This window comes from Lynx rufus, unplaced genomic scaffold, assembly GCF_022079265.1.
Source record: "Lynx rufus isolate CCGP_SWC_20201006 ecotype Redwood Valley unplaced genomic scaffold, mLynRuf1.p SCAF_9, whole genome shotgun sequence".
NCBI classification, from domain to species: Eukaryota; Metazoa; Chordata; class Mammalia; order Carnivora; family Felidae; genus Lynx; species Lynx rufus.
Genome location: NW_025814897.1, coordinates 53,867,798 through 53,892,062, shown reverse-complemented (window position 1 = coordinate 53,892,062; position 24,265 = coordinate 53,867,798). Strand labels below are relative to the sequence as shown.

Here is a 24,265-nt window from a genome sequence, read left to right as displayed (position 1 = left end):
TTTCCATCCCGTCCAAGAACGATCCTGCCAGATGGGAGTCCACCACCAGCTCCCAGGGACCACACACAGCAGGCCCGAGGAATACTGCATCTGACTCAGCAGAGCTCTGTACCCAGAGGCACTGGGCAACCAGTGGACATACGGGCCAAGGTGCACTGTCACAGCAGTGTGACTTTTGTGGAAGCAGGAAGAGCACTTAGCGAAACATATCCTCTAATCCCAGTGGGATGATGTAAGGCGAAACCTCCTCTCCCGAGAAGCGGCGGGTGCCTCCCTCTGCCAGGCAGAACCCAGGCTACATGCTGCTCCGGTTCTCACACAGCAAAGACCTTCTTGGTTTCATTAACTCATGTAATATTCTGAAGACTCTGTGAGTAAGGCTATAAAGGTGCCATGAGCTTATCAGTCCAACAAGGTTTCCACGGGGGATAGCTCAGACTCAGAATTCATTTTCCACACTTAATGTAAATGTAACCCATAAAAGTCCCATTTTATAAGAAGCCCAGCTCAAAAGGAAGCATTCGGCTTCCGCTCCTGGTCTCCCAGAACCTCCTGTGAGTGGTAATGATGATGGTAATTAGGCAGATGAACCAGGAGCAAGGAGCTCCTCACTCTTGCTGCGGCTGTCCCCTCCCCTCAATGCTTCCCTAGCCTGATGGCTGCTCTTGGGCGTGCCCACTTCCAAGAAGGCGAGAGAGCGTATGCCTCTTCCCAGTGACCTCAGGCATGGGTCTTCCCAGGGACAGCTGTGGCCTGGCCTCCCTGATCTGTGGGTACCGGCCTCAGGAACAGGTCCCAATCCTGGAGTGGCAGGGTGGGGGAGGGGGAGGGGGTTGGATGACCTTGCCAGGCCACACCAAATTAGCTCTTCCCTCCTTTCTCCTCAGTCTCTCTTTAAAACCCTGGATGGACTCCTCCAGAGGGGAAGCTGTTTTAGAAGAACTTCACAGAAGGAATTTCCTGAACGCTGACCCTGCTGCCTCCCAGCTGTGCTACTGGCTCATGTATGGGAGGCAGAGGAGCCTTCAGGAGCTGGTTAGAAGATGCGTGGCTTATGCCTTCCTCTCTTTGGCTGACTTCTTCTTAAGCATCTTTCCAGAATCAACGGCCACCAAACACCTCTCTCCACACTCCTGTTTCTCAGTGGTGGAGCTGAACAGTGGAGGGAAGATACCCACAGTCATGGGGAGAGAGGTTCACCTGGGAAGGAAGGCTGGTACCCTTGCTGCCACTGCCCTCCTTTTGCCATGGGTGGCCTGCCCCTCCCTGGACCTTGTGCTCACGTGGAGGGCTTGCCGGTTCTCACATCTGACTCTGGGAGAGAGGAGGTGATGAATAATAAGGAACATCATGGGAAGACCAACCAACCACAGACATCCTGGGTGCCTCGCCTCTATGGGAGGGTGAGGCTCTTAGCCCCAGGATGTTACGTCACCAGACTGGGGGAAGGGACCTGGGGGACACTTTCTCCATCCCAGCATGGGGGTGGCACCGACAACTACACAGGATTTGCAAAAGGGGTAGGGGGTTGCATTTAGCATCAAAATATAAAGCTTGGACAGGAGTTTGGGGCAGCTTGGAACAGGTGCTAAATGATATCACAAAAGTCCCCAGAGCAAGATCAAGACATCTGTGGTCCTCCAGAGGCACAGAACATGGTGAGTCAAAAGCCGCCACTCGTCTGTGGGAGCTGAGCCAAAAATCCTCAGGTCCTGCAGACCCTCCTTCCGGGCCCCCTCAGTAGTTTGGTACTAGCCCATCACTCTCTACACCCCTCACTCCTGCCCGACCCCCATGGAAGAAAGGGTTGCACATGAGACAAGTTAGCACAGACACTTGTGTCTCACATCACACTGGGTACCTAGGGACAGACAAGGACACACCTCAGGAGATGTGTCTCAGAGAGGAGAAATGTACCCCAACAACAAGGAAAACTCCTCAAGGAGAAAGGGAACAAAAGACAATAAAGTTTTCATTGTGATCACACTACAGAAAAAAATACCTTCTGTTCTTTGCAAAAAATGTGTGAAGGCCAAATCTGTGTTTTTCTTTTCTTAAAAAAAAGGATGTTGCATGAGTTACAATGCAACCAGTATCTTTTTTGTGTGTGTTGGTTTGTTTTCTGCACTTGTTAAAAAAAGGATTTTTTTTTTTTTTTTTTTTTTTAAGTACAACACAGTCAGGTGTGTGGCCACGAAAGAGTAGCTGTCTTTGGCAAGAAGTGCAGGCCGCGGACCTCTCTGTCACCTCCGGCCCATCTCGCTCTGTCTCATGAAGTGGATGTTGTTGGCGCTGTCTGACAGTTCCGGGTACTGCTCCACGGAGATCACGAAGAAGCCGTCGTAGCCTTGAACCCGCCCCGTGTTCAGCGCCTGCTGCTTCTCCCCCTCTGTCCAGGCCCGCAGGCCTTCCTCCCCTTCCCGGAGTCGCTGCTGCTCGCGGGCCCACGCCTGGCGCACGGCTCTCTGCCGGGCCAGCTCCAGCACCCGCGCCTTCTCCTCATCCAATGTGGTCCCGTAGCGAGTGCTCAAGCACAGTGCCCCATACTGGAGCTGGATGTCTGTGTAGCGTCTAGTCCTGCCATTGAGCATCGTGTTGATCTGGGACACCGTGACGTTGACCCCGTTCTCCAGGGTTCGCCGCCCCCCACTGAGGCCCAGGATGGCCAGGTCGCCCTCCGAGGGCCCTGGTTTCACAAAGTAGTGGGTGTCCATCCCGTCAATGGTGAAGTGCAGGTTCTCCAGGTAGTGGGCATTGTTCAAGATGGCAGCAACCCTCCGCCCGTCTTCGTTGGCCACACTGATGATGTCTGTGGTCACTCGGCCATCCTTCAAGGCAAACTTGACCCCCTTGCCGAAGACAGAGCCACTGGATGCAAACTTCTTTGTCTCTGGGGCCTGTTGGCAGCTGGTGATTGTGGAGCCGTAGAGCTGGTCAAAACGTTCTAGGGTGACAAAGGCCTTGAGCTGCTTCTGCACCTCACACTGTACCCCGAGGATAGACTGATGGGGGAGGAGAGAGAGAAAGAAGGAATGAGGCAAAGGGGAAAACCTCTCCCTAAGAGCCTGAAGGGTCAGCTCTCATAACTAATTGAATCTATACACATTAACCAGTAGCATCTAGCTCTACTGCTGACCACTAGAACATTCTGCCATCCTTTATCCATCCGTTCACCCATCCTTCCATTAAGAAACTCTTCAGCAAGCACCTGCTCTGTGCCAGGTTTCTTTCTGGGCACTGGAGAGGTACCAACGAATCAGACATCATCCCTGCTCTTGAGGAACCCATCATTTAGTGCAGAAAGACAGATGTGACAGCAAATAATTATCATCAAATGTGATAACTGGTGGTTTAAGAGAAGTAGCAGTAATAACTTTGGCTAACAGGTCTTGGTCTTTGAGCTAAATCAGTCACATTCAGTATCTCATTTGATTTCCACAATAACTTTATATAATAGGTACTCTTATTATTGATTTTACATCTAAGAAAACTAAGTCTCTAAGAGGTTGTAATGGGCCCACATCTGTACAATGGGTAAGTATTCAAGCCAACGTTTGAACTCTGTCTGATTCTAGAGGCTCAGCTTCAAGGGCTCTGGATCAGGGAGCAGAGGACAAGGATCAGAACATCTCAGCCCAAAGATGGAGGAATGAGGTGGACAAGGTAGAGTTCAAGGGCAGACTCACGCTTGAGTTGGAACTCGGAGGATAAGGGGATGATGTCAGATGGAGGAATGACAAGCAATGGGTTCTTGGCAAGAAGGCTTAGTAAGATGAAAAGCGGTCATTTATATAACCCCTCTTACCCTGCTTTATCGTTCTCCATCATGTTTATAAACTATTTTCAAGGAGGGCCTCTGCCCCCATAGTGCTTCCTGGGGGCTCCTCAGATGTCTCTGCTCTAGGCTGCTTTGGGGGACAGATTGGGCCTGGTCTCCATGTCATACCACCTACCAGTCCCTCCCATGGTGCGGGAGCTTGGCAAAGCCGGGTTCGTGCAAGCTCCGGGGCCTAACCAGCAACTCAGGGAAATGGCTTTAGAAACAGGCCTATCGGCTTCTCACTGAAATTAAGTCCTCTTTATAATTAATAGAACCCTGTCTGTGAACAATTATTTCCTAGAGTTTCACGAAAGCTGGAGTGCTCAACAACACAGATCTTCGATGCTTGCCAAGGGCAGAAATCAATAATTCATTGATGGGCGAGGTTGGCAAACAGGCCGTCAGAGACTGGGGCTCTGCGTCAGGGGGGAAAGGAAGCTGGCAGGGGTGGGGGGAAGGGAAGCTGGAGGGGGTGGGGGGAGGTGGGGAGCAGCTGGGCTGCTGTGGAATCAGCCAGGTCAGCCTGGGGGGGGGACAGTGGGGACTGAGCCAGGCAGAGGGCAGGGCTACAGCGGCACAGAATAGCAGAAAGGAGCCAGGCTTTGTGGTCAGACACACTGGGTTCTTATCGCCTTTCCTGCTGAGTGACCTTGAGCAAGTTTCTCTCTGAGCTCTGGTCTCCTCATCTGTAAAATGAGGAAGAATGCCTACCTCACACAGGGTTGTCTACTTCTTTCAACCATCTGTGCATTCAGCAAAAGGGCAGTACACTGGGTACCGAAGAAGACCCAGGATTTATTTGCCTTCTTGGGGCTCATAGCCAGTGGGGATACAGGTGTGGTAAGTGCTCTGAAGGGGAGAATATGGGGTGCCGCTAGGACCTAGAGGTGCAGAATCATGTTCTCCAGAGTCTAGAGGACGGAGGCAGCTGAGCCGAGGATGAAGGGAATCAGGCTGGAGTAAGACACACGGATGTGCAAGTTTCTGGCTGTCAGCAGTGTGCCATCTAACAACCCTGCTTTCCCTCTGGACAGGGATCCCCAGAAGGCCTGGTCTCCGCCTGATTCATGCCTGCATTCACGGGGTGCAGCGTGGGGCCTAGAAGAGCCAGCTCCTAGTACTTACATTATGAAGTGGGGGAGGGGGCGAAAAGGGGATGCCTGAAGTGAGGGGTGGGGTAGAGGGGTTTTTAAGGGCCTTTACAGCTATATAATTCTGTGAGTCTTTAAAACCAGGCCATGAAAGGCACACAAGAGAAGGTAACATTGTTTTGAACACCTTACAGACAGATCCGGGTGTGAATCCCAGTCTACCCCTTCCTTGCTTGTGTGGCACTGGAAAGCCTTAGGCATTAAACCTGTAAAATGCCAACAGTAATACCAGGGGATATGTGTGCGCTAACTTGTGTAGAATACCTCAGGCAGGTGCAGGTGAACGGAGGTGCTCAGAAAATGTCACACTTGTATTTAGAACACACCCTCCCTCCTTGCCCTTTTGCTCTGGGCAGTGACAAAGGCTCAGTGTTTTTGTGGAATTCCAAACTCCGCGTATCAGAGAAAACTTAATAGGGCTTGTGGGGGTCTGTGTTCTGTTACAGCTGGGTCCACAGTGGCTTGCCAGTGGTTACCACAGATTTCCTGAACAGCTTCTGGCAGGCACTGTGGCTGCACCACGTCAGTTTCCGTCACGGGCCCATGCTTTCCTGAAAAGCTTTGTAGGAGCCACTCCCATAAGGTCTGCCTGGCCTGAGGGTGGGTGGCCGTGTGTGCGCAGATTACCTTGCTGTTGTCCCACTCCTGAGTTTTCATCTGTGTGTGGACGAGCTCGTAGGATGGTTCCATGGCGTCCATGTCTGGCTTGGGGTAGCCAGGAATCACATTGTGCAGCTGGAACCCAAAGGTGAGGAGCCAGCTGTTGACATCTGGGTGGGATAGAAGCAGAAACGTCCTTGTGGAGTGAGTGGACCTCAGAGGTGACACATCCCAATAAAGTGGCCCAGAGTGAGACAGCAGTGGGGGGGTGAGGGTGGGGGGTGTCGCAAGTGGGACATCAACCGCTACAAACACTTTGGAAGACTGTTTCATGGTTATTAAAGCCGCACATACTCTTTGGACCGTTGTTCCTCTCCTAGATATGTATCTAAGAGAGCTGTGACTTCAGTAGAACCTATGTTTCCAGACTCCCCTGTCACTTAAACCTCTTTGGATTCAAACCCGGGGGGACCGGGGTGGGGCGTAGATGATGCACACCCACCCCCTGCATCAGGAGGAAACACTTGCAGAGGACAACTGCACCCAAAGGAAAGATTTAAGTGAATGACTTTCAAAGAGAAATTCCATTTAAAAACAAGCCCTCCCTCCTCTCCCAAGCAGCAAGATGGCCGCTACCAAACATCAAAGAGTCCCCCACCCCCACCCCGAGTCTACCTTTCATTTACTCTGGTAAGTGATGCTAAAGAAGTCATTTAATCTCCCTGTGCCTTCATTTTCCAATCTTTAATATTGGGCTTGAGGAGACACCTGGGTGGCTCAGTTGGTTAAGCGTCCGACTTTGGCTCAGGTCATGATCTCATCATTCATGAGTTTCAGCCCCTGCATCAGGCTCTCTGCTATCCTCGCAGAGCCCACTTTGGATCCTCTGTCTCCCTCTCTCTCTTCCCCTCCCCGACTCACATGCGTGCTCTCTCAAAATAAACAAACATTAAAAAAAATAGTGGGCTTGAGGATCTAGCGCCATAGGCATTGGTTTCATCGATTTTATAACATTCCTGGGGGGTTACTAATTATAGAATATTAGGTATAGGGATAGAGAGGACTTTCCCATGAGCCTTTGGCTCACTGAAGAACAGAGTCAGGAAGCCAAGACGTAAGGGAAAGAAAGAGGATGGATAAAGTGTCATCTGTTACTAGGCCCAATGTTGCCGAGAGCGTTTCGTGTGCCCAGCACTGTGTTACTCCGACCCTCACCTTGTGCACTCAGAACCCTGAAGGGGAGATGACACACAGGCATGCAAAACTTTGACACAAGAAAAAAGATGAGAGGAGGGCAGAAGTCTTTCAGTTGGACAGGCTGACAAGTCTTCACAAAGAAGGTGGCCTTTAAGGCAGACACTGAAAGCTGGGTACCTTTTGTCAGGCTTCAGCAGAGATAAAGGGGGCACTTCAGGCAAAGACCGCGTGCAAGGCAAGGCCTGGAGAGGGCAGGTGAGTGTGGGGAGTGTTCAGGTAAGCGGAGAGCAGTTCAGCAAGGCAGAGAGAGAACCAGAAAGAAAAATTGTGGCTAGCGCAGGAAAACCCTGGGATGGCAGGTAGGAGTTAACTGGGTGCCTGTAGGACAGTGACAGCCAGCCTGTGTCCCAGTGTGGCTCGGCCTTCCTTGAGAAGAGGCAGTTGAAGATGCTAAAGCATTTGTTGAGCAGAGACTCAGAATCCAAAGTCTGGGGAAGGGGTGGGGGGGGGGGCGGGTGGAGGTGAGCCTCAGAGCTGGCAGTCCCGGGCTATGGGCATCCAGGCCTGCTTTTGCTTTCTTCCAAAGGAGACATGTCTCTGGTCAGGGAGGCCCTGCTTAGGGTCCAGGCACTGGTGGAGCTGTCTTCCCCTACCACCCACTGAAGCCATTCCAATGATGGGGATGTCCTTTGGGGGTAGACAAGTATGTCCCTGCCACCGCTGCATCCTGTGCTGTCTTCTCATTCAAGGACCTCAAGTTTGCCTTTGTTTTTTTTTGTTTTTTGGATGCCCTGGAGCCCCTCTCTCTTGGGTGTGAAACATGGAGGTACCGGGGTGGAGGAAGATAGGAAGGGCAGCGTAGAAACCCAGGTTCTACTTCTAGGAAGGTCGTGGAAGGAAAAGAACATGGTGAGGCAAGACGAAACCCATGTTCAAATTCAGGCTCCCCAAGTTGCACACTGTGTGAACTTGGACCGTTTCCTTAACCTCTCTGAGATTCAGTTTCCCTGTCTACAAACTGATGGTAGAAATGGTTTTCACCAAGCCATGGAAAGAATAATAGTGTTACCACTTTGGGCAGCCATCATACAGCAGCAACTGTTCTAAGCTTGCTACACGAATGACTGGGTTTCCTATATTCTAAAGTGTCTAGCTCGGTTCCTGGCTCATAGAAGGTTTTCTGAGCTTTTTCAAACCCAGACCCCCACGTCACTGGACTTCCATTTCCTCATTTGTAACATGAGGCACTTGGGCTAGCTTGCCTCCAAAGTCCCTTTCTTCACTGAGTTTTTGAGAATCTCTGATTCTATGAATCGTGGCAGATGGTTTTTAGGAAATTAAAACAAACAGAACAGGGGGGAAAAAATCCCCCATGAAGCCATTTGGCCTGAGGCTGAGAACCTGCATCTGAATTTGTAGTTGGGAAGGAAAACTTCTATCAGGATTACTGCAGATTCCCAGGAAACTAGGGGGCTGAAAAGAGGGCTGGGCCTTAATCACAAGTGATGGAAGGTAGGAACATTTCTCATTATGCCTTTAGGAAAAATGCTGAAAATCGATTTATTCATTGTTTTTTTTTTTTCCTATGGCACTTTTCTGAAAAGTTGGGAATTTTACTCTTCCTTTTTATGATATCAGAGTTAGAAATTTCTGTCAAGTTAAAAAGCCCCTTTTTACCCATCCGCCCCAGACATCAGTGTAGCCACCTGGGACAGCGATGAATTAACAATCCTTTCTTATGTGGGCACATTACAGAGTGAATTTCATTCCAAGAATGAGGATTCTGGAGTTAGAGCAGAGTTCTACCCCTAGCCCTGCCATTTCTCAGTAGGTCAGTTACTTTATGGCTCTGACCTTCACTTTCCTCCTCTGAGAATGCGGTCAGTGATCCTCATCTCACTGGCTTCAGGTGAGGGTTAGTGCAATAGTGTATGGGATGGATCCTTGGTGGATATTTTTTGGTTGCCTTCCTTGCATCCCATTCTGCCTTCTCACTCTTCCTTTTGGGGTATCTGTGTAGTTTTAGGGAGGCTAACTCCACCTAGGGGTTCAGCAATGGAGCATGTGCCTAGGCTAAGCCACTCGGTGCGTTTTCTCTCCCCAGCCACAGTGCTTGGTTCAGGGGTTGTCATGTGACCTCAGCCTATCCATTTGGAGTGTATGCTCCTTTTTATTGGTGTCATTGCTGGATGTGAGTGAGGTTGTATGTAGCTCACATGGAAGCTAAACGGTTTAGTGAGAATTAGTGGGATCTTGGTTTGTAGTAACAGAATGTTTTTCTGTACCATTTTTTTTTTTTCCAGCTACAGTAACCTGCCAAGATACCTCGAAAGAAACTCACTGCAGGATGAGCAGGGGGTGTGCTTAATGTACACAGACATAATGGAAATGTTTTCTAAATCTGTTAAGTTTTCTTGGACTGCCAGCAAGTTGAGCATAGAGAGACCTTGTTGGGCTATTCCTGTTCACCACAGGCCCCAAGTCCGCTTTCATCGCACCCACCCACCACCGCGCCCACTCTTCTTCCTCACGCATGGGATGCCTGCTCTCAACATGACCACCTGGAATTCTTCCCGGAAAGAATCCTCCAGTCAGTGTCAGCAGCTGCAGGGTCCGGACCAGGCCACCAGGTTTGGGAGCTAGGAAGCCACATCCCTACGGGGCACTCATGTGAGCTGTACCTGTTGCCCTCTCTGCACTTCTGTAAATGCAGTCCCCTCTGCTTGGGTTGCCTTTCTCCCCATTACCTGAGGAATGTCCACTCAGAAGTGGGCCTCAAGGATGAACTGCTCCCTGGGCACAGCCGGCTGTGCGTCCTGTGTCTCAACGGCCATCAGTGCAAACCTTCATCCTGGGCCTCTCACTGCTGTCTGTGTCTCCCTTGCAGTGTAAATTCCTGGAGGGCAGGGATCATCTTTGTATCCCATCCCCTCAGGCCGAAAACAGTGGCTGCACCCAGGAGGCACTTGTTGAATGACAATGAAACTGCCTTAAAATAGGGGTTGCAGGGTTGTGTCACAGGAGAAAGAGAAGGAAACGACCAGGTTTGCAAGTTGGGGCGTGCCCAATTTTTGCCCACTGCAAACTCTCTTTTATAAAAAGTGCTGGTTTTATCCAGACCTGAATCCCCATAGCTGCTCTGACTCTTGAGGTCTTCTGTGGCTGAGGTCTGGGAGTGGCTGCTTTGCTGGGTGGACTGTGGCTGCTGAAGACATTTCTGGCACGTGTGAACATTTATATTCCAGTTGGTTTCACAGTAGTGGAAAACAAAGCTCACTTTTTAAGTCAGGGTCGAGGTAAGGGAACCTTACATGAGCCAGGCACTGTGCTAGGCAGGTTATAAAATGTATCTCATTTCACCCTTGCAACCATCCTAGCAGGGTTTTTTTTTTTTTTTTTTTTCCTACTTGTCCATCCTCTCCCTTTCTCCCCTCTTCCTACCCTCTTTGGGTTGAATATTTTTTTTAGTCTACATTTTATTTCCACTATTGAGTAATTAGCTATGCCTCTGTTTTCTTTTCTAGTGGATGCTCTAGGATTTACAACATGCATACTTATCAGTGTCAGTAGACATTCTAACATTTATTTATTTATTTATTTATTTACTTACTTACTTACTTATTTACGTAGGCTTCATGCCCAGAGTGGAACCCAGTGTGGGGCTTGAACTTAGAACCGTGAGATCAAGACCCGAACTGAGATCAAGAGTTGGATGCTTAACTGACTGAACCACCCAGGTGCCCCCTCACTTTAATTTACAGGTCAGCAAACTGGAATTAAGGGAAGTTAAGTAATTTCTGTGACTGTCCATAATTTAGAAATGGTGCATCCTTCAGCAGTTCTGTCTGTGTCCAAATTCTGAACTTTCCATTACATTATCCCGAATGAGAAAATTGATTTTTTTTTCTTTAGCTATACCTTCACCCACCTTATTGGGGACTCATAGCCTGATCTCTGGGTCAGAAATTTCCAAAGTGCATTTTCAGGGATGCATCCAGTGAAGCACTAGGATTTCATGGTGAAAAAAAGGGGTTTCATGCTCAAATGCTTGAGAAACTGTGGGTAAAGGGGTTTCGTGGTCAGATGTTTGAGAAATAGTGGGTAACTGTGTTAAACAGTTCTCTTTACCAGAGGACTTCGCAGAGACTTTCATAAGCTGCAATGTATTATGAAAATTTAAGAATGATAGTTGCCCTGTCAAATCAATTTGAGGCCAGTACCAGTTTTTCCACGGCATTTCTCTCAAGAAGTGTTTCTTAAAATCTACTTTGAAAAATGCTGTTCTAAGGCAAGCCAGTGTTTCCTGTGACCCAACTACCAGCTTTCTCAAGGAAGACCGTCCTGTCAGAGGACCAGAACAACAGTCCTGTCCTCCGAATGAGCCCTCATCCTCACCTGTCATGAAGCACTTGATGTCCTGAGAGTTGCTGATGGGGTTGTTGTTTTTAAACATGTAGAGATTGAAAGGCATGATGTTGCTGCTAGTAAGGTGTTTCCACAACTCGTGGTCTGGGCTAGTCCAACGACCAGCCAGCACATCGTAATCCCGCCGGCCCATGTGGATGAGCTTGGTGAGTGGATCGTAGAGGCCACCATGGTAGCCGATGATGATCTGAAAGTTGGGGTTGGTGTCCATGTAGATCTCTCCATAGGCAGTGTATAGAATCTGCTTGATCATCAAACCTGTTCCACTGAAGACAGCAAGAGGGGTCCCGATGTTGTCACAAGCTATGTAAAACTCATCACCGCTGCTCAGCTCCATGGCAAAGAGGTGCCCTTGCAGATCATAGTAGAGGGAGGTGATCTCGGAGCTGGAGTGGTTGTAAAGGTGGGTGACCTTGGTGGGGTTGGTCAGGTCTGCATAGAAGAACTGCAGGTGGTGGCTGTGGCTACTCTTGCTGGACACCCGCCGCCCCAGGCCATCGTAACGGTACCTGACGCTCCAGCCACCGGCCCGGTTGTAGGCCTTGATGAGCAGGCCAGCTGAGTTGTACTCAAAGACATCCCCGCCCCGCTGCCTCAGGAAGCCATCCTCGTCCATCTTGTACTGCACATCACCCAGCCTAGTGATGCGGTCACGGAGGTCATACCTTAGCGGGGTGAGCCGTGCACTGTTCCCAGGGCTCAGTAAGTGCAGGTTCCCATTGAGGTCATAGCTGTAGCGCCAGAGCGGCTTGTCATTGATGGAGACCGTCTGTAGCTGGCCATCAGCGTCGTACTCATAGGAGTAGCGGGTGGTATTGGCATAGGGTCCCACCTTCAGCTCCTTCTTCACTACTCGCCCCATGTTATCATACTGGACGGTCATCCAGTACATGAGTGAGCGGAAAATCTCGTATTGCACTTCCTTCATCCGGCCGTATGCGTCAAAGTGTTTGGTGTGGGTCATGACCGCTGTAGTGATGATCTGGTTAATGTCATAGTAGATGACACCAAACTTCCCAAACTGCTCTGTCTTCCCTGACACATCATCATAGCGATAGAGATCGATGGGCAGCGGGGTCTCATTGATCACAGCCTGCATGCTGGTCACCCGGAAACTGTTGTCATAGTTATAGTCAAAACGAGCATTGACCATGCCTTCCTCGGTGAAGCGGAAGATCTGGCGGTCGATCAGAGGCCCAATTTGACGGTAGCGGATGGTGCAGGTGAAGCCCTCATTCTGTAGGTTGATGGTCTTCAGCATGCCTGCTGTCTCGTCATAGGTGAAGCTCACCTTGGTGGTGTCATACAGCATCTCGGCTAGCTTTGACAGTTTGCCATACTTGTATATGACCCTGCGGCCGGTGCCCAGGTAGAAGGTGTGGAGGAGGTGCCCGTCCTCAGTGAAGTCCTGGATGACCGAGGCATTGCCTTCAGGGGGCTGGTAGATGTTCCTGTAGTAGCCCACTGAGCGAATGGTCTCTAGCGTCTGCCGGGCCACATTGGGCATGGTCACAGAAGAGAGGCGGTCATTCTTGTCGAACTCAAAGATGTATTGCCGCTGGCTGTGGAGGAGCAGTACCATGGACTGGAGAGAAAGGAACACAGAAGTAAGAGTAGGGGAGTGCACGCAGGGGAAGTCTGTGCACTTAAGACTTAAAGGAGATGAATGAAAAGCCAAGGGAACTGGTGGTTGTCCTAAGTGAGGCCCAAACCATGGCCTTCTAAACAATGTGCCATAGGGTACTGCAGTGGGGTACAAATGGGTAAGATAAGGATTTCTCTCAGCCCTTGGCCCTGGCACTCAGGCCATCTGTCTTCCCATGGTGAGCAGCCTTGTCTGCTTGTCCCTTTGTGTGGTACAAAAATGATGATTTTGTGGGTGATGGTGTGTGAGAAAGGTTGGGAGCACTGGCTAGAAGGATTTGCAACAGCCTCTCTCCTGGCTTCCTTCCTTCAGATTCCTTCTCAAATCAATGTTCCTACTCAAGCAAGAATGATTTTCCTAAAACACAGCCTGACGGTATCTACTGCCTGCTACACAACTTATGTTGGCTCCCTGTGGCCCACAGGATAAAGAATGCATCTGAGAAGGGCATTTAAGGCTTTATGCAGGAACAGGTCATATGCCCACCCTGGGCTGGGGTGGACTGTGATGGCAACAGGGAAACCTGATTCTTAACAATGGCTTGTTGCATGGCCCCAGGAAGGTTCTTTCCCCCTCTGGGTTGGGTTTTTCACTATGTTGGATGACTCCAATGTCTCTCTTAGCACCACCACAGAACATTGCTTAGAGATGCTCACCCAGCACACGGTGGGGAAGACTGAGCACAAAGCAAGCACAGCCCAGACCCTGGACAGGTGACCGCGAGCAGGAAACAAAGTAAAGACATGGGTACCAGAACCGGAGCATGAAGTGCAGGCTCTTTTACAGGAATAAGTCAGCAGATAACACACCTAAAGGAAGCTAGGCAGCAAAGCTACATTTTCTCTGATTTGGGACCAACTTTTGCTTTCAGGGCTTTTCTGATTCTTAGCCCCTGGGATGAAATAAATCCTAACCTGAAGCAGAACGGATTTACGAAGGCCATGCCCACCACTGGAAGCTCAGGATTAATCACCTCCTGCCCAAGTACTGATCCCTAGGCCTCTGCCCTATTCTCTGTGACCAGATCACACTGTGTGCCCAGACCTGGGAGCAGACCCCTGCCTGGGTCTCTGCCCTCAGTCCTGCTCTGTAGGACCAGTTAGTGTTGGGCCTGCCCCCAGTTCCAGTCTCTCATGTGGGCCTTTAACGTTCTCCTGCCCCAGGACCCCCACCTGCCACACCATCACCACGATCCACCCAGATGCCTCTCGGGCTCCCCAGCCCTCTATTGCAGATTTTTCTGTTTTCTTTTGAAGACCACAGGGGTCCAATCTATCCTGCTGAGGGCAGCAAGCTGGACCTGGCCATGGGTTGAGCCATGACACAATGGTCTTCTAAATGGCAAGGCCAGTGGTGGTGGGGGTGGGGGGAATGGACACCTGCCTTCTCTAAGTATGTGTAGGTCCACGTCTTCCCATCAGCAAAGATCCTGGATGTGATGCGACCCGCCTGGTCGTATTCCATCCTCTCAGACATGATGCCTCTCTGGACGCCAGCGATATGGCCCCCTGGGGAGTATGTCACATTGACACCATTCAGCCTGCTGCTGGGTGACCAGAGGCTAGGCCGCCCTGCCTGGTCGTACAGGATCCGGAGGGTGAACTTGCGGTGGTCATCATAGATCTTCTCTGTGCGGGTCACGCGGTCAAAGTCCAGGGACAGGAGGTTCCGGTTGTGAACCTGGAGTAGGAGGAAAGACAGAGTTAATCTGGACATTGAAGACTTTGATGTGAGAAGGTCCTGAGTAGAGGAGGCAGCACAGGTCATGGGTGCCAACAGACGGGGTTTGGGTCCTGGCTCTATCACCTGCCAGTTCTATGAAGCTTCATTATCTGTAAAATGGGAATGCCAATTAAATAGGGCTGTTGTGAGAACAAAGGCAGTGCAGGTATTGAGCAAATACTAGCTGGTCCTGAAGACAATCCGTGTGATATCCTAATGTCATACTTCTAATGGGGACAAAAAGGCAGCTCCTTCTTGACTCTCTCCTAAAAAGGGAGAGGCCAAGTGGGTCCAGATCCCCTTGCTAGGTCAGCTGGGCTGCTAGGTCAGCACACAATTCAATTTCCTTCCAGAGTCAGGGATACAGGGCTCCCACAAGGGTAGAGGTAAGTCAGGGTTTTTCATAGTTTAATAAAGAAATATACCTTGAGGCCTACTTCTGTATTTGGATCCACCCTTTAGGCATCGGTTGCCCCTGAAACATTGCCAGGTACTCCAAAGCTAAAATGCTGTGTCCCCTCTAATTGGCACATGGCCTTATAGGACATTTGGGCACATTTTCCGACTCTTCCATTGGTCACTGGTTAAGTTTGACATGTAGTAAGGGAAACACAAGAGGAAAGTAGATGATGTAGGTCATATGATACAAAACCGCACATGTGGACTGAGGTAATGAAAGGCCCTCTAGGACCCTGGGTGGTAAAAAAGGCTCAGGTCTAGGAATTAAGGTCAGGATTCCAGCCTCGATTCTGTGGCCAATTTATCTGTGTGACCTTGGGCAAGTGCCATTCCCTGTCCGAGTCTCAATTTCTTCCTCTGTGAAACAGGGGTATTGTGAGGACTGAAGAAGCCTGAGTAGATTACCAAACAGAGTTCTGGGCATATAGAAGGTACTGAATTAATGAATGTAATTATTTCCATTAAATGGCAGCAAAGGATCGCATTCTCAGAGAACGTAGAGACATGTGTGTCTCCCCCTTTCCTCCAAACAAATTCTCAAACCTTGAAAATAAGGATTTATAATGATGATGCTGGGACAACTTTAGCTGTGAATGGCCTGCTTATAATAAGGTTGCCTTCCCAGGGGTAATCAAATACAATTGCAGAGCAAAAACAGTGTGGCAGACAATTCCCGTGAAAAATCGGAGGCACCGGAGACTGGAGCTGTGTTCTTTGCCGGGAGGGCAAAGGAAGATTCAGGGTCTGCACCACCAACAATGATGGGGGCCATTTTAAGGCATCTTTTGCAGGGTCCCCTGTGACTCCTCCCAAGGAGCTGCCACCTAGCCAGCTGCCCCCCCGCCACCCCTGGAGGGCCCCTAGGGAAGGCGAGCTACACCTCTGTGGCAAAATTAATAAAATTGAATTAAGCAGCTCACTGGGGAACCGCCTAATGCTTCCTGTGCTTGGCAGTGGCAGCAATGAGATTATTTTACATCTTTCTTTATTAAAAAAGTTCCCAGTTGTATAAAAAATGAGCTCCATTATGGGGAGGCGCACCCGGATAACATTCTAATTCCACATGCCGTCACTGTGGGTGGCCATTTATTTTGGGAGGACGCGGAGATGCGGCCACCGGACTGGAGCACCATTAATCTCAGGCTGGGAGAGGGACCAATTAAAGCCTGGGAAACTTTTGGTCCAGTTCACACCGCAGAGAGGAAATCCTAATAGCACTAATCGCTGCCATTTATTGAGCACCTGGGTTCTACCAGCATTGGGCTAGGTACTTGGAATATATTATCTTGTTTCCGCAGAGGAGTCTGAGACTCAGAGGAGTTGCTCAGGGCTACACGCCAGGCCCAGGCAGGAATGAAACCAAGGTCAAATTTTCCATTTAGCACACTGCCTTAGATGTGCATGAGGGGGCTCCTGGAGAATTCAGACAGGGGGCTCGGGGAGGCTGCAGATGGTGGCGGGCCACAGAGAACAAAGACACTTACGGCCTTCCTCAGGGAACCAGTGGAAGGCTCTTTCCCACTTCGGTTTTTGCTAGAGTTCTAGGCTGTTGAGGAGACACAGGAAGGCTGGTTTTGTGGATTCTAGTTGTGTGATATTGGCTGTGTCGAGACAGCGCCAGCTGTGTGGCATGAGGATGCTTCTGTGGTTTTTAGGAGTCAGCAACAATCTCGCCCAGTTCTGTGGCTCCCTTCAGCCCAGCCAGTGCCTACAGAGCAGCTGGGGTCTGCAAGGAGCTGTGCTCAGAACCGGGCTGGTTTCTTCGCTTTCACGCTCCCTGTCACCTTCCTTTCTGAAGCTAGAGGGAAAAGAAGTGGGGCACTCGGGCCTGGGGGGCGGGGGCGGTAATAACACTCTGCAGAAACATGGGGGGTGAGGCAGTGAAAGGGCTGGCTCAGGGCATCCACATTCTGAAGAGCACTCTGAAATGCCAGACCACAGATGCCAACCCACTGGCAGCAGGGACAGCTGGGGTTGGGGGTCGTTTTGCTCACTTAGTAAGGGGACAACTGCCTGGAAGGAGTGGAGGACGTGGCTTAGGTTCCAAATAGCTAAACTGGATTCTGCTAGATATTCATAAGAACATAGTAGTAAGAATAGCAGGAACAACAGGAGTAGGTTATTGACCACTTCCTGTGTGCAAGGCTCGGTATGAGGCATTCTGTATATTATTTCCAATTCTTGTCGCAACTTGTAAAATTGATTCATCCTTTCCATTTTTTTTGGAGAATGAGACTGAGGCTCCGGATGAATGAAATGGCATCACGGACGGGCTGAAATTCAGTCCGGGTATCACAGAAGCTGGAAATCCAACTCAGGCCTAACACCAAAGCCGGTGATCTTGCCACAACGGAAGAGAGATTCGAGATTTCTTATTGAGGTTTGCCTACTTTACCTTCCTCCTTTGGCAGGGGGCCCAGGAACACTTTCTCCCCCAGGGCCAGTTTCAAGAACAGAACTCAGTCCTCATTCTCTCCCGCTAGGGCCCCAGCCACCCCCAGGGGCGGAGCCCCGCCTGGAGCAGGCCTTGCTCACCCGCAGCCGGCGCCCGAACACGGTGACCTGGCCCCGCGCCTGCTCCTTGCGCTGCCGCCACTCCACCAGGTTGAGGCCGTTGTCGATGGGCAGCGTGACGTTCCGCTTGCCCACAGTGGGGTTGACCGTGCCGGCCAGCAGATGGGGCTCTGTCTGCAGTGCCACCTCCATGCCGTTGGCCAGCAGCAGCCGCAGGGAGCCGTCTGCCCCGATGTAGTAGCTGTTGCGGACCTGGTCTGAGGGACGGGAGAGGAGAGGGACCATTTCTGCTCAGAAGGGTTGAGGATGAAGGGAGGGGTGTGCACAGCAGAGGGAGGGGTGTGGCTTCTAAATGGGTTTATTTTTCTGACCACGGAAATGAAACATTATCATTGAAGAAAACTAGGACGATATAGGGAGATCGTCCATGATCGCAATACCAAAAAAAAAGCCACTGTAAATATTTTGTATACTCCTAGACTTCAGAATATTTCTGGGGGCGCCTGGGTGGCTCAGTCAGTTAAGCATCTGACTTAAGGCTCAGGTCATGAGTTCGAGCCCCGCATCTAGCTCTGTGTGGACAGCTCAGAGCCTGGAACCTGCTTTGGATTCTGGGTCTCCCTCTCTCTCTGCCCTTTTCCCGCTCGTGCTGTCTCTCTCTCAGAAATAAACATTAAAAAAAGAATATTTCTGAATACATTTATAAAGTAATTGCTTATAGTCTGCCACTGATCATTGTATTACATCATTGAATATTTTTCCTAAGTGTTTCTCTTTGTAAAAAATTTTTTAACGCTTGTTTATTTTAGAGAGAGCGAGCGAGAGAGAGTGGGGGAGGGGCAGAGAGAGAGGGAGACACAGAATCTGAAGCAGGCTCCAGGCTCCGAGCTGTCAGCACAGAGGCCAACACAGGGCTTGAACTCACCAACCACAAGATCATGACCTGAGCCAAAGTTGGACGCTCAACTGACTGAGCCACCCTGGCCCCCCTCCTAAGTGTTTCTCCTAATGACTGTACAGTATTCCACTATATGAAAAGGCCATAATTTATCTAACCAATTCTCAAGTAGATATTCTGATTATTTCTAGCTTTTCATAATTACAAAGTGACACTGCAAATAAACATATTTTAAACATTATGCTAAGTGAAAGAAGTCAGACACAAAAGACCACATAATGTATCAATAACTCCATTTATATGAAATGTCCAGAATAAGACATTAAGTAGATTAGTGAGGGAAAGGCACTAATGGGGAATGGGGAGTGAGCACTTATGGGTACAAGCTTTCTTTTGGGGGAGTGGTAAACATTTTCCAGAACTAGACAGCATTAATAATTGCATAACTTTGTAAATATACTAAACCCCCCTGAACTGTACACTTTAAAAGGGTGAATTTTAGAGTATGTGAATTATATCTCTATTAAAACTATATTTTTTGGATAAATCAGTGTCTTCGTTTTGGGTTGTTAGGATTACTAGAACAAAGGGTTGAACATTTTTAAGGTTCTTGGTACACACCAGAGTAACTATTCTTTACATCAAGGTGAAAATAACTCCAGTACTTAAGTTGATGACAAAATTCCAAATATATATGTGTATATATACATATATATATATGTACACATATATATATACATATATAATATATATGTATATATATATATGTACACACACATATATATATACATATATACATTTAAGTCATTTTCATATACATACATATGTGCATAGATGAACCAATGATTTAAAAAATATGTCTGATTTTGAAATCTTAGACCTGATTTAAATATTTTAATTAGGATCTTTAGCTCAAAGAAACTTCTGGAGAAGAGCGAATTTCAGCTGTGAAATGCACACAATTCTTTTCTAACACTGGAAACACCTGAGTTAGTGCTGCAGCCTTCCCCTCTTGCCCTTCCTCAGCTGCTGCTTCTGTCTACACCTGCCCCTCTTCAATAAACTCTAGCCCAAGTCCTCCCTTCAAGGCTATGCTGAACTGTCACCTCTCCCCAGAAGCTTCCCCAGTTCCTTGGTCACAACAAATGCGTCCCCCTCCCTTAGCCTCTTGATGGGCCTCACTACTGGTCTGGCAACTGAGGGGTACAGGGTCTACACTCTGTTCTGCTGCACAGAGACTAAGAGCACACATGGCCTTCAGAGCCATGCTACCAGGGTTCGAGTCCCAGCTCCACCATTCTCTTGCTGCAAGACCCTGGGCAAATTCCTTAATCTCTCATGCCTCTGGTTCTTCATCTGTACCTTGGGGATGAACTGTACTCTTACCTCATAGCATTAGGAGGGATAACGAATATGAAGAGCTGAGAATGGTGCTTGGCATATAGCGAGTGTTATGTAAAAGTGAGCTATTATTAGTTTTCTATGCGAGCATTGTACTAGTCACTGCCATGCAGATCTCTTGTCATCTCTCCTCAGCCTCTACCGCCCCGTTTCACACATCTGTCGTAGAGAACTTTTCTAGTACTGATCATGGGTCTTCAATAGCTTCCCATTGCCTTTAGATCAGTGCTTAAGAGAATGGGTTCTATTTGTCTGGGTCCAAATACCCTACCAGGCGTGTGTCTTTGGACAAGGTACTTAACCTCTTAGTGACTTAAACTGTCTTCATTTGGAAAATGGAGATGTTAATAATACCTCATGGGGTTGTTGTGAGGAGGGAGTAGGTACATGAATGTAAAACACTAACCATCTACTTTATACTTGATAGGTGTTCCAAGATGTTAGCTATCACTGTCGTTAGAGTATGTGCTCAGTAAACATTTGCTGGATTGAACTAGATCTATTCCAGGCTATGTATGTCAAGCAGAAAAAACAAAACAAAACAAAAAAACAACAAAAAAAACCCCACAAACAACCAGACACACACAAAAGCAAAAACAAAAACAAACAAAAAACGGATGTAGCTTTGTAGGAAACTGTGGCTAAGTCTTCCCTGTTAGAATGGCATCAGATCAGCCCCGCCCTCTCCCTCCCTCCCCCTTCCATCCTTCCCCTTTTCTTCCTCACACATGCAGAATTCTAAGATCTGCCTTAAACTTGGCTATGCATTATTCACTGGCCACCTGTATTTTCCTTCTTTTGAACAGTGAAAAGGCCCGTGTCATTTATCTCTTAAAGCTGCTTCTTGCTGAATGCACATATGTCCATTAGTGGTGACTTTGGATGGAATGGTGTTTGTAGAGGCCCATCTCAAACGAGCCCCATTTAATGTGAGCTGTGACTTCCCAAGCCTGCTCCTCATTAGCGGTTCCTCCTTATTTCTTCCCATAGTTCAGACATAAGATGCAGCTGAAAACACTTTTTACCAAGCCTCTACTGAGGTGGTTGCAAAACGGAGCATGCAAGCCTGGTATGAGGGAAGGAGAGGAACTTGGCAGAGGCACCAAAGAGGAAAAACAGGTACCACATTTCCTGGAGTCCCCGATGAGTTTTTCCTTTTCCCACTTCAGTGTTTGTGAAATCGGAATGTGTCTTAAGTCCTTGCATGAATTTTGAGCCGTGTGTCTCCCCTCCTCCCCAAGCTGAAAAGTTGCTATTGAATTGATGGTACATTTTATTTTTTTATCTTTTTTATTTTTATTTTTTTAAAATTTTCAACGTTTATTTATTTTTGGGACAGAGAGAGACAGAGCATGAACGGGGGAGGGGCAGAGAGAGAGGGAGACACAGAATCGGAAACAGGCTCCAGGCTCTGAGCCATCAGCCCAGAGCCCGACGTGGGGCTCGAACTCCCGGACCGTGAGATCGTGACCTGGCTGAAGTCGGACGCTTAACCGACTGTGCCACCTAGGCGCCCCTGGTACATTTTAAAAGTGAGGAAATGTGGCACTTTTGAATGGAAAAAAAAAAAAGTTGCCTAAAGGTAAGAAAGACTGCATTAACTTTTGAGAAAAATGCAGCAAGCCAGCTTAGAGGTGTGCAGGGGATAAGACAGTTCTTAACCACAGGGAGGGACAAGATGTCTAAACAATCTGTGGCCCTGCTGTCCTCGGCCAGGCAGAGCCCTGGCTAGCTCAGAATCGGCACCTTCTCCTGGCAATAACTCAGTCTGAGCATAAACACTGTGAGTGTGTCCCAACCCACTGCTATAGGTGCTGGTGGGGAAGGAACTGCAAGATACTGCTTCTCTTTCTTCTGACCGAGAACCACTACTGTTCTTCGAGCTTCTTTAAAGGCACTGTATTACATTTGGGAGTAGAAGCGGTTGTGGAAATATACAGTTATTTTCTTATGGTAAATCCAAGTGCCAGTTATTAAATAATTAGTTAATGAATCCAGCAAGAACTTACTGAGTTGTATTATGGGCCTGGCCCATGTTGGGCACTCTGTGTACACTGTAAAGGGATTGTCTGGGCAACGCTTATGAGGCAGCTACGGTAATTTGGCCCCATTTTCCAGCCCCAGAGACTGAGGCTCAGAGAAGAGTGACTCCACGTAATTCACACAGGTAGGAACCGAAACCGTAGGCACAGAGATCCCCCAGTCTGTCTACTCCAGAGCTTTTTTCTGCTCCTTGCACTGCCTCACACCATTCAACACAGCTTCAACTTGCTTTCGTTTCCTCAAGGAGAAAATCAAGGGCCCCCATGATGTGGTGGCAGTGTCAGGACTAGAATCTGGGCCTGTGACTCCCAGCCCAAGCCTCTTTTTACTACTTGTGTCAAAGCTTTTGGGAGCACAAAAAGCCATCAGGAGAGTGGCGAAAAAAATCAAGGCTCTCCCTAGTGATAGCTTCTTCTTTTTTTCATGCTTACTAGATCCAATGAAGTTGTGAGCTCCATCCTGGGTCACCACCTCCCATGAGGACAACCAAGGCAGACAGTCTGCAGCCAGATTTCATCACTGATTTCCCTAAAGCTCAAAGATCAACTCCTACCAGGGATTACTTGATGAACGCAGATGAGAAGGGTCTTTTCTCTGTGGAAGCCTAGAGAAGGCACGGACTGTTCTCACCTGAGCTTCAGGGAGGACTTCTCCATGCCTAGGTCCCTTTCGTGGTTAGGCATAATCATTATTGTCCTTTGTCCTCACCCACACCAGTGTGAGAGCAAGCCTTTAACCTGGGAGCCATTAAAATGGCGGAATAGTGAGGGCATCTGGATTAGCAGCTAGTGGACTGTCGACCCCTTGTTCTCATGATGATGGGATGAGACAAGGTACTGTTACTCTGAGGCTTCTGGGAGAGAATATACAGGACTCGGGCTGGTGTGTTTTGCACATTCGAATGCAACACAGAGAGAAACCAGTTGTAATGCTCTGCTACTAAAGCTGCCCGGCTCTAGTAGCAGCTTGTTTCTGGTATCATCCTCTTCCAAAGGGGTCTCTTCACCCCCTTGCCTCAAAGTCCCCAAGCCTCCCACCCGGCTTACCTTGCAGCAGTGTATAGAAGGCACCGGAAGCAGACAGGTTGGTGGTTATGGTGACATCATCCTTGCTGGAGGTCTCTACCTGGACATGCACTGAGCTGTCTGTATCGCTTCGGAAACTGCTCACCTGGCCAGTGGGGAAGGTCACATTTGTCAGGCGGCCAAAGCTGTCATACCTGAAAACCAAGGGGTGGCTCTGAGTAACGGAAATATAATGGTGCCATGGCCGGAACTTGGCGCGTTCCACCTGGTGCCACAGTTTTGCACGTTCTGCTTTTCTCTCTGGTTAGATACACTGCCGTGTCTCCTACACCTCCTTGCACACAGTTTCCAGGAAGGGGCTCCACTGGTTGACATCTGACCGCAGGCAGAGGACTTACCTCTCTGAGTCTTCCTCTGCTAATTCTATAAAGCAGAGATGACAGCCCCTGCCCTGCCTCCCTCCCAGGATTACTGCGAGGAACCTGCGGCAGGGGCCTGTGGCTACAAACTTACACCCACCCATGTGGTATGACAAGATGGCGGCCATCTGAGGCTGCTGACCCAAAGTCTTAAAGCCAGGGCACTCCCAGAGGTGACAGGGTCAAACTTGATGCTTGAATAACCCTCTCAAAACCCAGAGAAATGGTTATACAGGCTTTTCCTGAACACCACAAGAGATGGGGCTTCCTACAAAGCTACAGACCCTGGGGAAAGGGGGCTCTGAATTCAAACCAGGACTCTGCTCCCCCATAAGGAGGCTAAACAGACGAGCTCTTGCAACCTCTTCCCGTCTAGATTTCACGTCAGGTACCAAGCAGTTACGCATATATCTGTAGTTGTCAGGACTCACAGCTTTGCTCTGCTGGCATCTTTTTGAAGCATCACAATTGAATCTTAATTCCCTTTTCCATCTCTGATAATAATAAAAGAAATGCCTACCATTACTGAACACCCACAACATATCAGGCATAGTGCTTTTCACACATCCTTTCCCTTAATCCTTGCTACTAGTCTAAATGGTATAAATGATCTCCTTTTTGGAGGAGGCTCAGAAAAGTGGAGTCACCTGCTCAAGGTCACACAGATAGTAAGTGTGGTGGAGTCAAAACTCAAAGTCAGATTTATCTGCTTCCAGGGTCCCACTTGCTTCTCTGCCTTGAGTGAGCATTTCTGTAGCGTCCGTTTGCAAACATCTGTTGGTGTGCTCTACCTGCGGCAAAGTGGCTGGGAGATGGTAGGGAGTAGGCTTTTAACACTCAGTTACAGTTTTTAATTGCGGGACGCTGAAGTGCAAAAAGGTAGGTATAATAGCCTTTTTGCACCTGTGTGCGAATGGGAAAAAACTTCTTCGTCCAGATGTTAGTG

At 48.9% G+C, this 24,265-nt stretch overlaps 1 protein-coding gene across 1 annotated transcript in view; it reads right to left on the bottom strand.

The window, feature by feature from the left end:
* Positions 1–2,243: 2,243 nt before the first annotated feature.
* TENM4 (teneurin transmembrane protein 4) overlaps positions 2,244–24,265 on the bottom strand; it is a 383,504-nt gene continuing 361,482 nt past the window's right edge. Inside the window, exons 25-30 of the mRNA XM_047071426.1 lie at positions 22,922–23,094; positions 17,555–17,790; positions 14,222–14,518; positions 11,164–12,778; positions 5,599–5,741; positions 2,244–3,002 (exon numbers count right to left, since the gene is read on the bottom strand). Of these exons, the coding sequence (XP_046927382.1) occupies positions 2,244–3,002; positions 5,599–5,741; positions 11,164–12,778; positions 14,222–14,518; positions 17,555–17,790; positions 22,922–23,094 (3,223 nt within the window). The remainder of the gene's footprint in view (positions 3,003–5,598; positions 5,742–11,163; positions 12,779–14,221; positions 14,519–17,554; positions 17,791–22,921; positions 23,095–24,265) is intronic.